The sequence below is a fragment of the Lissotriton helveticus genome, chromosome 11, assembly GCF_964261635.1.
Source record: "Lissotriton helveticus chromosome 11, aLisHel1.1, whole genome shotgun sequence".
In the NCBI taxonomy this organism is placed as follows: domain Eukaryota; kingdom Metazoa; phylum Chordata; class Amphibia; order Caudata; family Salamandridae; genus Lissotriton; species Lissotriton helveticus.
In genome coordinates this window covers 1144193802-1144209088 of record NC_136072.1, presented here as the reverse complement: position 1 = coordinate 1144209088, position 15287 = coordinate 1144193802, and the positions used below count along the sequence as shown (strand labels likewise).

Below are 15287 nucleotides of genomic sequence, written 5' to 3'. Positions count from 1 at the left end.
CTGCCAGGCCATGTCCTCTCTAAACTGGAGCACAAGCAACTCCAGATTGTTAGCTCTGGACATTATTAAGGATGGGAATGCCATCAGTGCTCAGCCTCAAAGCATCCCACAATAATAGATCAGACAGGTCAAAAAGATTGCTCAGTACCTCTCTGAGTGCCCCTCGGGCTGCACCTTGGGAGTGTTTTTTGGCTGTAATTGCTCCAAGAAGTAATTTCTATTCCTCACACGTGGTAGCAGCCATTTACACTGGTAAGCAACATAGAAATGTTGATCAATGAAGACAAAGAGGCAGCAGGGTTAACGGCAACGGCACTACCTAGGCTAGTCACCAGATGTACTTTGTACCCGTATTACCCACCTCAAGTGGCCAGCTGCCACCGGTCCATAAATAGATACAAAGAAAAAGGATGATGAGAGGCAATACACATGATCAACAAATTACAGAGTACGCAAAGCAAAGTTCGTTCAGCAGTTCAATAATAATCAAAAGCTCTTCAATGAGTGGTGGTGTTTAAAATGTTTTTATGTTGTATGATATTACAGCCCTGAAGAAGCCCTTGTTAGGGTGAAACGTGTTGGCTGTTTATACAGTTGTACAAAGAGCTTGTGAAAAATAAAGACCTGCAACAAAACCCATGACGACTGTTGGACGAACTTTGCTTTGCGTACTCTGTAATTTGTTGATCATGTGTATTGCCTCTCATCAACCTTTTTCAACATAGAAATGTTGTCTGTACTAAGAGTTTGTAGGTCGTTGTAAAAGTTATTTATTTTCAAATGTTTTTCTTGAAGTTAATACAAGCTAATAAAATATTTAATCCCTCCCCTGCCTCCAACATATTTCTTATAGTGTGATTCAAGTAAAGAGATGCCAAATAAGTAGGCCATTGTCTTGAAATAGTTGGCTGTGGTTAAACTCCTTTATTTATTCATTTTCCCATTTCTGTCAATTTGTGCTTCTTTCAGTGGGAGTGACATCGCGCCCTGACTGTTACTGGGGACGTAACTGTCGGACACAGGTGAAAGCCCATCATGCCATGTAAGTGTACCCTCCAGTTATCTTTTTGTTTATGTGACCAATGATCATGTTTGCTTGCTTAGTGATGTACTCCTCACAGTGTATAATTACATTCCAGCCAACCAATATTGTTGCTTTTTGGGTTGGTCATGGAAGTTATTTTCATGTGGTGTAGAGTCTCCTACTTGTCATTTTTGCAAGTCTGTAGTGAATCAAAGTGTCTCTCTGTGAAATGCATATCTTTGAGATCTTTTCTGAAAACTCTGTGCAATAGCAATATGAGTAAAGATTTATTTTGGAATACGCCTCATCTCTGAGATATGTTGTCAGCCTTCAAAAGACAGGATAACTCAGAAAGACTCAATTCTGATGGATAGTTCTAATTGCAGATGCCTCATCTTGTGAATATCTCCAGACATTGAATCTGGAAACTCTTTGTAATAGATCCTTTGCCCCAGCAGGTGGCGCCATCTGCCTCTCTTTTGACTCTGACCCACTTCTGACGATAATATCAGGGAGTCACACTTAGGTTCTTCCCCTGCACGCTGACATCAGTTCCTCTTTTTTTCTGTGCCCTTTGATACAGAGCTGAACTCCTCTCAACTTTTTTCAAAAAACGTTTTCAATGTGCAGGGATGTCACCCCCTCCAAAAAAGAAGTCTGGATTGAAACTGTGCTGCACTCTTCACAAGCCGATGGCGGTCACAAACTCTCAACACATCTACCATTGGTCCCCTAGCATCAAACATGATTCAAAGTGCAACAAACACTCTCTGATCCATCAGAAGGCCATTAGGGAATAGGAAGCGTAGCACTACATAGAAAACATAAAAACAAGGTTGGGTTCGGCTAAATTGAAATGCTGTCCTCATTCTCCATCCTCGAGTAAGTGTGAGATGAAGCAGATTCTGGTTCTGGAGCTGATATACCAGAGTTTTGTAACATGCATTCTTTTCTGGATTCACATGCTCTGCATTATTCTGCTAACTAGCGGTTGAGTCCAGAAATATCCCTATTTTGTTCTTCGTCGTAGACCAGTGGGAAATACACCCAAAATGGCCTGGGCTGTGGCTGCTATTGTTCGATTCTTTATTTTCACTGCTGGGTTTGGAAGTAAGGCCACAGCTCTGGGTCAGATAGTCAAAAGTATCATAGGAAGATGATCAGAGAGTGGAAAACACTGAAAAAGAAGGCTATCCCTGGCGATGACAGAAAACTTAAGAGGGAAGAAAACACAAAACAAACCCCAAAGATACAGGCTTTTCTCTTGGACTTTGAACACATGGTTGAATTGTGTTTATTAGGCGGTGGTTTAGATCCCTACCCCTCCTCCTAAAACTCGACGGGATGAAAAAAAACCCTCTTAGATTTTATCCCAGGTGCCAGCACAAACTATCAAAAAACGACAAACGATGCAATTTGTGCCTTCTGAAAGGCCACTAATCAGTGGGGTGCTAGGCATGCGAAGAGTTACTCATAAAAATCCTTAAAGTATGTAGAAACCAAGGTGGGCACACTGCACCATGATGCAGTCCATTAAGGACCTCGAAGAGCTCATCGAGTATATAGTGGTGTCCCAGGGAAATTAGGAGTCAGACAGTAAGGAATTGATGTTCGTCGAACCACAGAACAAACCGGGAAGGAAAGGACACCGAACGACAGATGCGACAAAAAAACATGTCCATGATGCCACAGGGTCACAGTGGGGAATAGCAGAAACTTCAGGCTTGGAGACTTTTAAATAGTCCTAGACACTGAAACACCTGGCAGTCAAAGGAAATACCAAAGGAGACCCATGGGTCGTAAACTGATACTGTTGGGAGCAAACTTCCATACTCTGAACATGGGATTGGGAAAATGAGAAATAGTCTAAGAAATACCCTTCGACTTCAAAAAAGGAAGACACTCAATGCTGAACAATGAGCATTTAACATTGAAAGAAAGAAGGGTAGACTTGAAGCCAAAATGGGGCCTGTTTTACAGAAAAAGAAGATATTTTACAAATCCCTCAAGGGATTCCGAAACCCAGAGGGTAAGACTAAGGCAGAGCACCACACAGAGTTAAAAACTGTGTTGGACTGGAATTTGAGAAAGTCTGTCACTGTCAGGATGGTCAACTTGAAGGGCCAGGGCCGCAGGGGGTGTTTTTCTTGGTTTTGTCACAGCCCACGGGACAAGGAACACGACCTGCCAACTGGGTGTTTCCTCAATGGCCCATCTGGCAGTGGTGGACTGACTGAAGCTCCAGTCCAGCTGAGGTTACAGCCACAATGAACTCCTGAATGACAAGAAGAGCAGGAGGGATGTTATGAAGATGAGCAGTATGAACAGCCCATCATTGAACCACAACAGGACATATGACAGAATTTAGCCTCTCTCTCTCTCCAGAGGAAGGGTTTGACTTATTTCTAATAACCACCAGATGACCTATCTGTAATGTAGTAACTAAGAGTGCAGCAGATACAACAGAGGCATGTTTCTTACTGGAAACTCTTCTCTCCACACAAAAGAAAAATCTGTTTGCCTATGTTACCAAGCCTCTTTGGCCAGGATAAGGAGGTCTTAAAGAACTGGCATCATCCAAGGTAACACGCCTAGAGTTGAGAAAAAAGATAAACTATCCACCGGATCCAGTGCACACTATGAACAGTGCATGGACTGATACGATAACAGTGTTACAAGAAAGAGAGATGATACTTATGCACTTACTGGCCCACCACATGATTAGGAGAGCAAACATATACAGATGGTGGGATGGAAAATGGAAATGTCACCTGCCACACAGGGGATAATTAGTGTAAGAAATCAGGTTATTAGTTGAGGAGGGGTGAAAACCCTACTCTAGCAACAACCACATTCCTTGTCAGGGAAAATCACAAAAAGTCACTAAATTAACCTGTGCTTAAACCTGGGTAGCTTGGCACAAAAGCAGTCAGGGTTAAATTAGAGGCACTGTTTCAAGTATTTATGCAAAACACAAACTGTAATAAAGTGAAAACACAACACAGGAAAAAGCCCAAGCCAGTTTAGAAACAATTAGTGCATTTTAATAAATAAAATGAGACCAAAATGACAAAACTCCAATCAATAGAACCAGAGACATGCAGTTTCAGAGTTTTAGGTAGGTATAGCAGCTAAAAGCACAAAGCGGCAATTATGTGTATCTGGTTGCACTAAACCGGGACAAGGCCACAATTTTATGCTGACCGTAATGGAGAGTAGGCAGGGCACAGGACCAAGTGTGGCCTCCTGTGAGTTGTACCTTATGTCCTTGGTGCGAGGTCTGCGTGGTGTAGCTTTGCGTTGCCCCGCGTCTGTTTCAATGAGGCTTGCAGCTGTGTGGCAGGCTTCAAAGGCCTTTGCATTGCTCTGTGTTGGTTCGGATGAAGCTTGCAGCTATGCAGTGAGGTTTTGCATCCCTTGCATCAGTTCCTATGAAGCTTGCGATCAGCGTCAGTTGCGATGACGCTTTAAGATGTGTGGTGAGCCTTTGTGGGGCTTCGCGCAACTTTGTGTTCAGTTAGGCAAGGAGGAGTTCTCTCTGTTGCCAGCCAAGGGTCCAGGACCAGGGGAGGCACCTTTTGGAGATCAGAAACTCACTCTAGTGGGGGCCAGCAGAGCTCAGGCAGTTCCAGTGCAGAGGGCTAGTTGAACTGGTGCTCTGAACTGGAAGTCAGACAACTGACACTTGGAGTCACTCAGGAAGCCCGTGATGAAGGAAGCAGGTCCAGTCTTCCTGCACAGGGAGTAGGGCAGGCTTTAAGCACCAGGTCAGTCCTCTGGGGAGCAAGGCAGGCCTCAAGCAGCGCACAGTCATCTGAGAGTAGCAGGTCAGGACTCCGGGGAACAAGACAGGCCTCATGCAGCAGGGCATTCCTCTAGGGAACAAGGCAGTCCTTCTCTAATTTTCACTGGTCCAGGAGTGTACTGATAAGTCGCTCTGGAAGCCCATAACTGGTGCCAGCCATTGTGTGTGGGGAGAACAACCTATCCTACCTCCCATATTTTGTTCTGGGAAGTTCTTCAGTTCGCCTGCCACGGCTCCAAGAAGTCTAGTGTCACAATAGACTAGTTTCTTTGTGTTTGCTGTAAGCAAGCCCCTTTGAAATGCAAGTGGGGCAGGGAACAACCCCACCCTTACCGATCCTGCCTGGATGGGCTATCCTGCCCTCAGCTAAACCCTTTGTCTCACTGCCTGGGAAGAATACACAAAGCCTAACAGCAGGGTCATGTGACTCAGGACACCACCGGCAGTAGGCACCAAATGGTTAGGACATGAAAATACCAACTTTCTAAAAGTGCCATTTTACAAAATTGTGACTTAAAATCTCATTTTACCATTAATGAGGAGCGTCCAAACTTTACATTCCTATCTGTTCCCAATCAAATGCTAGCACTTAATAAATTTAATAAGATAACCCAATGTTATTCAGTTGGAGACATAGGACTTACAGTAGTGAAAAACAAATGTAGGCGTTTTTCACTACCAGGCCATGTAAAACGTAAAACCATGTGTTTTTAAATACAATGCACCCTGCTCTGTGGGTTTTTAGGATCCTAGGGTTGACTTGTATATAACAAAAAGTAAGGTTTAGGCCTAGCATAAGGTTTATTTTGTCAGGCCAAAATGGCAGTTTAAAACATGCTGCAATGACGTGCCTGAGACATGTTTAAAGGGTTACTTTAGTGGGAGGCACAATGAGTCCTCTAGTAGCATTCAATTTACAGGACCTGGGTACATATGGTACCAGACACTAGAGACTTAAAAGTAAATTAAATGTGCTAATCAGGTGTAGGCCAATTTTTACCATGTTTTAGGGAGAGAGCACAAGTACTTTAGTGCTGGTTTGCAGTGGTAAAATACACAGAGTCCTAAAAGACAACAACAGCCGTTTCAGAAAACAGCAGGGGTGAAGGCAAATAGTTTGGGGATATCCCTTCAAGATGGCCAAGTCTAAAAGTTTTTCTTGGAATAGTGGTATATTCAATAGGGCAGTGTTTCCCAAACTGTGGTCCACGGACCCCCAGGGGTCCGTGACACATTCCCAGGGTGTCCTCAAGCAGCAATTTTAAAAGAACAACAATGTTCCTTGTAGAAATAGCAGTTTTAAAGCAACAATAAAAATGTCAAGATAACGTCAGTGATTAATATACCTGTTGGAGAGAGATGAGAGCTTTGTCCAGTGGCAGCTTTGACTAATCTAATGTAGCACAGAGGGTTAATATCCCTACTGCAAAGAACGTGTACCCCATGCATTTTAAAAAACAATGTTTTACGTGCATAGGTTAGTGGTTTACTGCTTTTGTCATAGAGATTATTTTGTTAATGTACAGTTCATAAGTGACAATCATAATCTAGCACAGTGACCTATAAACTGTCATCAAAGAGATGCTTGCACACTGCATGGTACAAGTTAGAAACATATGTTTTTCCAAGTCTTTCATTATCCTGATGCTGCTAAAACGGTTTATTTGGGTTGAAATACATTTTTTTTGTTGAAGTCAATGCTAACCATGTGTTATGTTCTGAATCCTGAGTTTATGCTTCTCCAGACCAAACACTCTTTAAAAATGCCTACAAGTATGAATGACATGTGAATCCTACACCTTGTAGTCACATTTGCCTTATGTAACATTTTCTATATACTGATTTACACATATGAATCATTCTCTATTGTGCAGATTTACAAGGAAAGTGACACCGTATGTACCGCAAGCCATTTTGGTACGCAGCACTGAGTCACTTTCAAAACACAGGGATGCAACATATTTACAACAATATGTCTGTGCTTCCCCCTGAGCTGGCGCAAAAACTGGTGCCATGCACCTGCACAGGCACCCTTGCACCATGGTGCAAGAATGCCTGCGTCGTGGGGAGATTGTTTATATGCAGGAAGAGCTCCCTTCCTGCACATAAACAATCACCAGAGGTGATTTCCTCTTTCTATGCGTGCTGCAGAAGCCAACACGCATAGAAAGAGGAAAAAAACAAGGAGAAATTAATACATTTCTCCTTGTTGCGCCTCCCTACGCCTCCCCTGTGGGGGCATAGCATTCAGACACATTACCAGGTTTACGATTTCTAGTAAATCTAGAAATGCGCCACTGGTGCGTCACTTTTTGTGACCCACCCGTGGTGCAAGGGGCTTGTAAATCTGCCCCTATATGTGTATGATGTAAAGTGCCCTGACATCGTACAATGGTGTGAGAGATGCTATAAAACAAATGAAATACATGTGACAGAGGGGCAATGGAGAGATGAGAGGCACTGTTGAAGGGTGATAATAAGGGAAACATTGAGGAACCCCAACAAAGATTGTTGAATCCTGGTGCACAGTGAGGTCATCATTTACTATTTAAAATCTGATACAATTCAATATATAATGATACATTTATTGTAGAATGCACCATTGTTTCCTAAATTTTCTTTGGGGGTGGGGGGGAGAGCCTCCCAAAGCCCCCTTTGTAGTGGTCAGGCTCACTCACTGCTCTTGGTGTGCACTGTATGGGAACTGGTCTGAAAACATTTACCAGGGCTGCTTTGGGTTTCCAGTCTGGCCCTGGCAGGAGCCTTGTACTGCGAAATAAAAACAACTATTTAAGAGCTAGTCACGGAGATGCAGCACTAACCTTCCAGTTTCTTGCAAATTCTTTCAATATAAAATACTAAAATCCTTAGTAATTCAAGTATTTGTTTTATGTACACACGTGTGTTTAATGTTTTCAAATTACTGTTTTAATGTTTGAAATTTAATTCATACAAATTGCTTGAGGGTCCCCGGCTTCCAGTGATGACTTAATGGGGTCCTCAGAAGTCAAAAGTTTGGGAACCACTGCAATAGGGTATAGGCGCCAATGGGGTTATTTTACTTAAGTATATATGGTTTTGATCAAAGTAGTGACGGGGCTGTAGGGTTGAGAGAACCACCTGCCTCCCTAAAATTTGCGGCCTAAGCAACAAGAAAACATAATAAGCATTCCCCAGCACACGTGATATCAAGTAATGAGAGTTTCAGATGTTATTCACATATTAATTCAGAACATGAAAAATAGGTCATAGTCATTTCTTTCGTCTTTTATTCTTTCTTCAAGCTTTTTAATAAGTGAACTGTTCCCAAGCCAACTCGTGTTTCGTTGCCTCAGTATGGTTGTACATACGACTTGTTCACGGCTAGGTAATAAATACAAGGTCTTCCATTACTAATTATCTCCCTCCATTTGTTCGCAACACAAATGTGACTACAGGGATATTCCAAGTGATTGTGTTCAATATGTATATCGGCAATATCACTGTCTATGTATGTTCGTGCAGAGAAGTACATAGTGACAATATAACTATATACAGTAGAGTGAAATTGATTGTAACTTGTGTCAATCATAGCAACCAAACACAGTACTAATGACATCGTGTAGATCTGTGTTAGAATCTAATCCTATATGTACAATATAACCAATAGCCACCAAGAGCACCATAGTGTTACACAGTGACAAACGTGACACCACCACCGAATTCACCAAGCAAAAACACCTCCAGTGTCCAAAACCATAATTATATTCCATATGAGGAAACACCAACCTTACTAAATTCACTAAGTAGCAGTCTGTAAATAAACAAACAAGACATATAGAGACATTAATGTCCGTCCAGACCTTAGTATTGTCTACAATTAGCGCCATACAGTAGTCCGTATTCTGTAGAAATTCCAAGTTTATACCTACATCAAATGTGACGATAATTCCGGTCCACACTAATCCTATGGAGCGAGGTAATATAAATTCTGCTGGGCTTAAAATTCCGTTCTCACCAATTCTCCGGTGTTTTTAATCTCAAATCTACAAGAATACAAAACGGTCACAACACATTCTCAGAAGGGGGTTCCAGAATAACACCACCCTCCATCTACTGACAAAGACCTGAGTACAGTCCTGCTTTAACGATTTGAGTTTCTATGTTCCCACTATACCTTGCTAACGAGTCACCGATCCATGTCCTCGCTCCTCACACTGCGTCTCCTCGAGTACGAGAGCAGGCATACCACAATTACACGTACTTCAGCTGCCAAAAGACCACGTGATTACGTCTGTTATACGTGATCGCGTATGTAGTTCTAATCGCCGCCATCTTAAAGAGAGCGAACACCGCATCAGCTATATGCAGCGCCTCCTTCAAAAGCCTATATATTAACAAAAAAAATAGGGGGTTTTCAGTCAACTCCTTGTGTTTAGCCAAAGATGCTGGGCGAGCCTTATCTCGCGACTCCCGTATATTGAGCTTGAGTGTTACCTCCGTGACCACGCCAAGTACTAGTAATCACAGAAGCCGTTGTCACAGATGCCATCTTTAAGAGAGTCTCACCTCGTCTGGTATGTGCAAAGTCTCTGTCCAATTGTAAACAAATACCCTGCCGATGGCTATCACTCGTATGTGATATACGTAATGTGTAAATCTTTAACACTCAATATCCTCTTTTATCAGTATCCACAAAGTCTATAAGCTCTAGAAACCGATATTTTTATTTGAAACCCACTCCATATGTATCATGGCACTCGTGGCTATAGACCAAATTCAAATCATTCTGGTTTTTAGAATGATGTGCATGCTTAAATTTGAGAGATCAGATATTCATGTCAGTGACTAATGTATTAAAATGCAAACGATAAACATAACCCAATGTCAAAAATTATACGTGGTAATCCACATTTCTTCCCACATATTTTACCACATATTCTATGTAGCATTACATCAGATTTCCGAAAACATCAAGTTACTTTCCAAACTTGTGTTGGAATCAGTCTCTCAATCCACAGTTCTCATCTTCCCAAAAAGTAGTGCATCTCATGGTCCACATTCATCCCAAGGTCAGTTGTACGTAATTTTAGGATCCATGATGCCTCAATCCTGCGTAGTCTCAACTCTCCATTTCCTCCCCTGGGATGTCTCAAAGTCTGTTCTTTCCTTGTGCGGGCATTCTGTATTGTGTGTCGCGATAGAGTATCTAAGGTCAACCTGTTTGACTGCCCTCATATGTTCACCAATCCTCTCACGCAATGTTCTTATCGTACTTCCCACATATTTTTTGTTGCATCTACATTCAATTATGTATACGACAAATGTAAAGCCTGTTATCAGAACCTGTAAAGTCCAGTTTCTTACTGTCAATAAGAAACAGGACTTTACAGGTCCTGATAAGACTTTACAAGATCACTGCTAACATCAATTGCAATACGAAATTTGTCATATATATATATATAATTGAATGTAGGAATGAGGCATCATGGATCCTTCGGCCATGTGCTGCGTGGGATTGGCATCCGGGCTTAGACGGTCCCATGGGGCTCCCACAGGAGCACAGGGCTGACTTCATCCTATTATTGGAGCATGCATAACTCACCTGCCAAGTTGTTGCATTAGAGAGAGGTTGCATAACACACACAATGTCTTTAAATTCATTACTGTTTTTTTATTTCCTTTCAGGAAGTTTAATCATATTTGTGAGCAAACACGATTCAAGAACTGAGCTCTTACAACTGCAGTTGAAAGGGAAGCTTGTGTTTGAAATAAACGAATCCGTCTTCCTCAGCGCGGATGACACATGTTGGAGTGTTTCATCGCGTTCCTGAGCACCGAGGAGAGTGTATTCCGTTGCATCCAGCCTGACCAGTGATTGAACTTTTGCAGCTAATATCACAATGTGATGAGTCCTATGGTTTGCCAAGCAGGGCAATTCATTTTCTCAAGGGACTGAAAGGGACCTCGCCACAATCCTCCTGGACTTCCATGGTTTATGGCAGGGGTGGGCGACAACAAAAGGGGGTGGGGTGACAGATTCTACCTATTCTGGCCTATTCCAAAATGTGACTGCATAGGGCAACAGTATGTAATGACAAACAGCACCTTTGTAATGTCCGCATTTGTCTAACAAGACAGAGCATCAGTTGCAACCTGAAGCGCTTGAAATGAGAGATATAGAGTTTAGAAAGCATTTGCAGGTAAGAAAAGGCACAAGAATTATAGACATGGCAATAGAGTGTCTTTTGTGCAAATTGAAGGTTTTCTCATGCACAACAATTTTTGCTTTCAGAAGAATTTATTCACAACGGTCTTCTATGGAAGTTCCATATAATTGTCCGATACTACTTATGTACCAAGAAAACGCGTCTTCCTCTTAGTTGAATGGGTGATATCCGTATCCAGTGCTAGTCGACCTCGAGCTGTAGAAGCCTCTTCAGCCATAGATCAGTATTTCTATTCCACTCGCCACATTCTCAGTGACAACTAAGGCTGCTGCAGAGAACTTCATGGAGCCGAATCCAAAGCTCTTTATTTCATTTTCAGAATTGGTATTCAATTCATATCGAGAAATGGTCCATTACTTGGTGTCCTGCATGGACATGACGAATTTTCAACACCTCCCACTTTCCTCCTTGTGGTCTCCTGGGGATATGGCAACGGTCACATATTGTAGGTTGTATATGACTTAAATAAAGATTCTGAAAATAGAATAAAATAACTTTCGTGTTCGGCTCCACAAAGAAGTTCTGTGCTGCAGCCTATTTGTCACTCAGAATGTGGTGAGTGGAATGAAAACAAACATTTCAGATAGTCTGTGCTATTTCTGTTGTCTGCTTGGGCCGTTGAGAATACACAGTGAACACCTTGCATGATGGTGAGCAGTTAAAGTTGATATGTATTGGGCCTCCCACCTTAGAAGAGGTATTTAAAAATATTTGATGTTTCAGAACTGCCCTATGTATGATTAACTAGGGTGACACTAAAGATCTGCCTACAGACAATAGTTGCAATAAATATCTCTGGTTTGAAGGACCGTGCCAGACATTTTTTATGATTGGAGTCTTGGTCCACTTCCAGCCTCGCCAAGACCTCCATTTTGAAGCCCTGTTGTATATATTTGCATGTTTGTAAATACAGCGCCAAAGGCTTGCCTTTTTATGTACCTGGTGCATCTAAAAAGGAGGCTAGACGTCTGAAAATGACGTGTCCAGATTTTTACTGGGTGAGCCCACCTGTGTGGGTTGTAATGTAACTGGAAGGTCTGTTTTAGTTTAGCCCTACAGGGAAACGTCTAACTTCAGACTTGCATGTGCCAGCATAACCATCAGATCCATGACCGACGCTCTTTCCGATTGATGTGTCTCTTCCATGGCTCATATCACAAAAAATGGTCTTTGACCGTGTGACGCAGTGGAAGACTCCATCAAAATAACTGTTGATAAATAAGAGGCCGAACTGTTGAGTTAGCTGGTGAGTTATATCTCGTTGGGGAAGTTTGCTTCTACGTACACGTCGGGGGTTACTTGTTTATCCAGGTTTATTTTGTATACATTTTAGAGTACTTGGTCTGCTTGCACGAGGTTCTCCTTATGGACTCTTATTGTCTAAGTGATTCCTTTGCATGAGAACCAGCATTGTTAGGTGGACTTAATCTATGCAGTGATATTTCTGGCTTCAGAATCCTAATTTAGGATCCTGCTCGCCAGAGTGATGACCATTATAGCCTATTGATATTTTACATTTTTGCATACAAAACATTCCCCCAAGTTCTGCCCAGAAAGCATTTAGCTTTTCTTTCTTTTTTGGGGGGGTTTTGAGGGGAACCGTCAATAAAATTTAAATATTCTACTAAATTAAACATTGATTTATGACATTACTCTTGGTTACTGTAGTTAATTAATTTTGTTGCAAAGTTTATTTTGTAACAATTTTACATTGATTCTCTGCATTAGGGTGCTGACATTTTATTTTATGTTATATAGATTTGTATGGCACAGCTTATCACCTCTGAGTGAATCCAGGCGTCAGAGCTGGAGTGTAGATCTGGAGGTGTTCCTAGTTGAACATTCAGGAATTCAGCTCCTTGCGGAAGTAGAGGAGTGGCGTGGCGGTGCTGATGTGTAAAGGGAGTTTGTTAAACATTTTGGCTGCAATGAAAGAGAAATGTATGGAACGTTTAAGGTACATTACTTCACTGTGAGGAGTTTGGGGCATCCACACACACACACACACACAAGGTAAGGAGCAGAGGCCATGTGGAGACAGTGTGAGGAGATGGGATCCCCTTGGACACAAATAGGAGGAGCTTGGGAGACTTCCATCGACAGTCTGAAGTGCTCAGAACACATATACAAACTAATGAACAGCTTAAGCAGAAAAATAGATGTTGTGAGAAGCTAGTGGCAGAAGTGCTCAAACTTGAGGCTCAAGAGATGGTGTGAGAATGTAGTGACACGTAGCTCAATTTTACAAGAGTTGTAGGTGTGAAGCCTGAAGAGTGTGTGATAATTGGGCAGACTGCAGTATGCTTAAGGTACTATCACAGATTCTGAGAGATAACATGATTTTATTAATGACAAAGGATGCAAATATTATTCAATATCTCTTGCTTTATTTTGTACTGTACCTAAAGAACACTAACTACTGTAATCTGCTACCCTGGGCTTGAAGCTATTGACATCTCCCACCTATAAATAGCAATAGTCCATACACCACTTCCTCTTTTCTTGAGGAGTCTGTAATCCACGAAAAGAATGAAAAATCAGGAACCGAAAACCAAGAAGCAGCCATAGAATGTCTTTCCTTTGGTCTTTCTCCTCCCAGGATAAATATTCAATTTACGTTGCATGCCATTGTCCAGCCAGATTATGGTTAGATGCTTGAACCCATTGCATGGATGGTCGAAATTGGCACTAGAAGTAACCAAACAGGTAAATTGTCATCAGCCATAGGGAGGGCAAAGAAATGCCAAAAGACAGATATTTGCCTCCTTTCTCTTGAATAACACCAGGACTACGCATCAAAATTTTACAGTAGAAACTGGAAATCTAGTACTAGACAGGCAAATGTTTTTAGAGGTGAGCGGTAAACTCCGCTCTACTGGTGGAATTTGCTTAGTTTTACCCACTCCACTCTGCCAACTGAAGTGTTGGTTGGCATGAGTGAGAAAAAATGAGTGTTAGACAGTCTCCCGCTGAGATTTCTCAACGCTGGCGATCACTGCAGTTCGCTACCGATTGTGTTGAGAAAGCTGCAGCTCATATAGAAAATCTACTCAAGTGGCAGGAAGAAGCAGGTGCACCCCCTGGCACGCCACTTGGTGCTGTTTGCACTGATTTTATAACACGGGACAAGCTTTTGGTGCTAAAAATCAGCGCAAGCAACGCAACTAACTGGAATTCCGCCACTCGTGGAACTTCGCAGAATCTCACAGAGTTTTTAGGTATCTCTGTGGAATTCCGTGGAGTAAACTCCATGAGTTCCGCCCACCCCTAGTTCTTTTATGCAGGTTCAAAGCCTTTGCACAACTGATAAAGCCATATGCTCTTTAGGTCTGCGATAGAAGGTTTTAACGGTAGACAACTTTAACCAATTTGTAGATCTCAAAATATTCTCCAAATTTGCCCTGGCCCAAAACGCCTTAAAAGCAGTTGCACATTCACTGAGTGATCCCCAAAAAATAATCCATAGCTACCTCTGCCTTGACCATTATACTTTTAACTCTCAAACTAAGGGTATTAAAAGACACAAGATTAAGTTGCTCTTGTAAAGCTACCAAATGCTGCAGGTCTGATATCCTCAAACTCTCTGGTATGGGTACATACTTCTTAAGACATCTCACAGCACACAACTTGGATTGTAGCGGAAAGGCCGGGGGCTCGATGGAAGTATAGACATTTTGGTGCATCTTGATATTGTAAAATGAACCCATACAGGAAAAAAATGCATGTCATAAATATGTAGCATGCTAATATTGGATACCTTTCAAAAAGAAACCAAGTATGACCTATTTTGCTGGCAACTGTTTTATGGATAACCTGTCATCATCCTCCCATGACAGAAGATGTTGTATCCCAAGAAGCAGAATAACCAGGATTGGGTGGATGCGTTTACCTGTGTCCCTTCAATAATTTGCAAATTAACATGTGCAACCCAACCGGTTTACATTCAGCTGGCTAATGTCTTGCTGATATGAGTGTTCTATATCAATTAATTGTTCTGGATGTATTCTGTGCAGCTGCTAATGATGCCAGAAAATTTAGAGTACTTGTGACATCAGAGAAGACTGGATCAATACCTCTTCCCACACACCAACAACTCTCGGTATGCCACGCCGAGATATAGGCATTTTTCCTCCAGCACTGGATCTTTCATATATGCACATGCTTGTTCGTTGCCCGTCGTCAGGCTGGGAATGCCTGGTAACTTTACATAACATTAAAGAGTGTGAAAATGCCCATTGGCCTCAGCAGT

At 42.0% G+C, this 15287-nt stretch overlaps 1 protein-coding gene across 2 annotated transcripts in view; it reads left to right on the top strand.

The window, feature by feature from the left end:
- Nucleotides 1–12690, top strand: part of CHFR (checkpoint with forkhead and ring finger domains) — a 234947-nt gene extending 222257 nt beyond the window's left edge. For both annotated transcript variants that reach the window (XM_078667904.1, XM_078667903.1), the window contains exons 17-18: nt 970–1042; nt 10497–12690. In XM_078667904.1, coding sequence (XP_078524030.1) covers nt 970–1042; nt 10497–10539 — 116 coding nt within the window. In that variant the 3' untranslated portion in view covers nt 10540–12690. The remainder of the gene's footprint in view (nt 1–969; nt 1043–10496) is intronic.
- Nucleotides 12691–15287: the final 2597 nt, after the last annotated feature.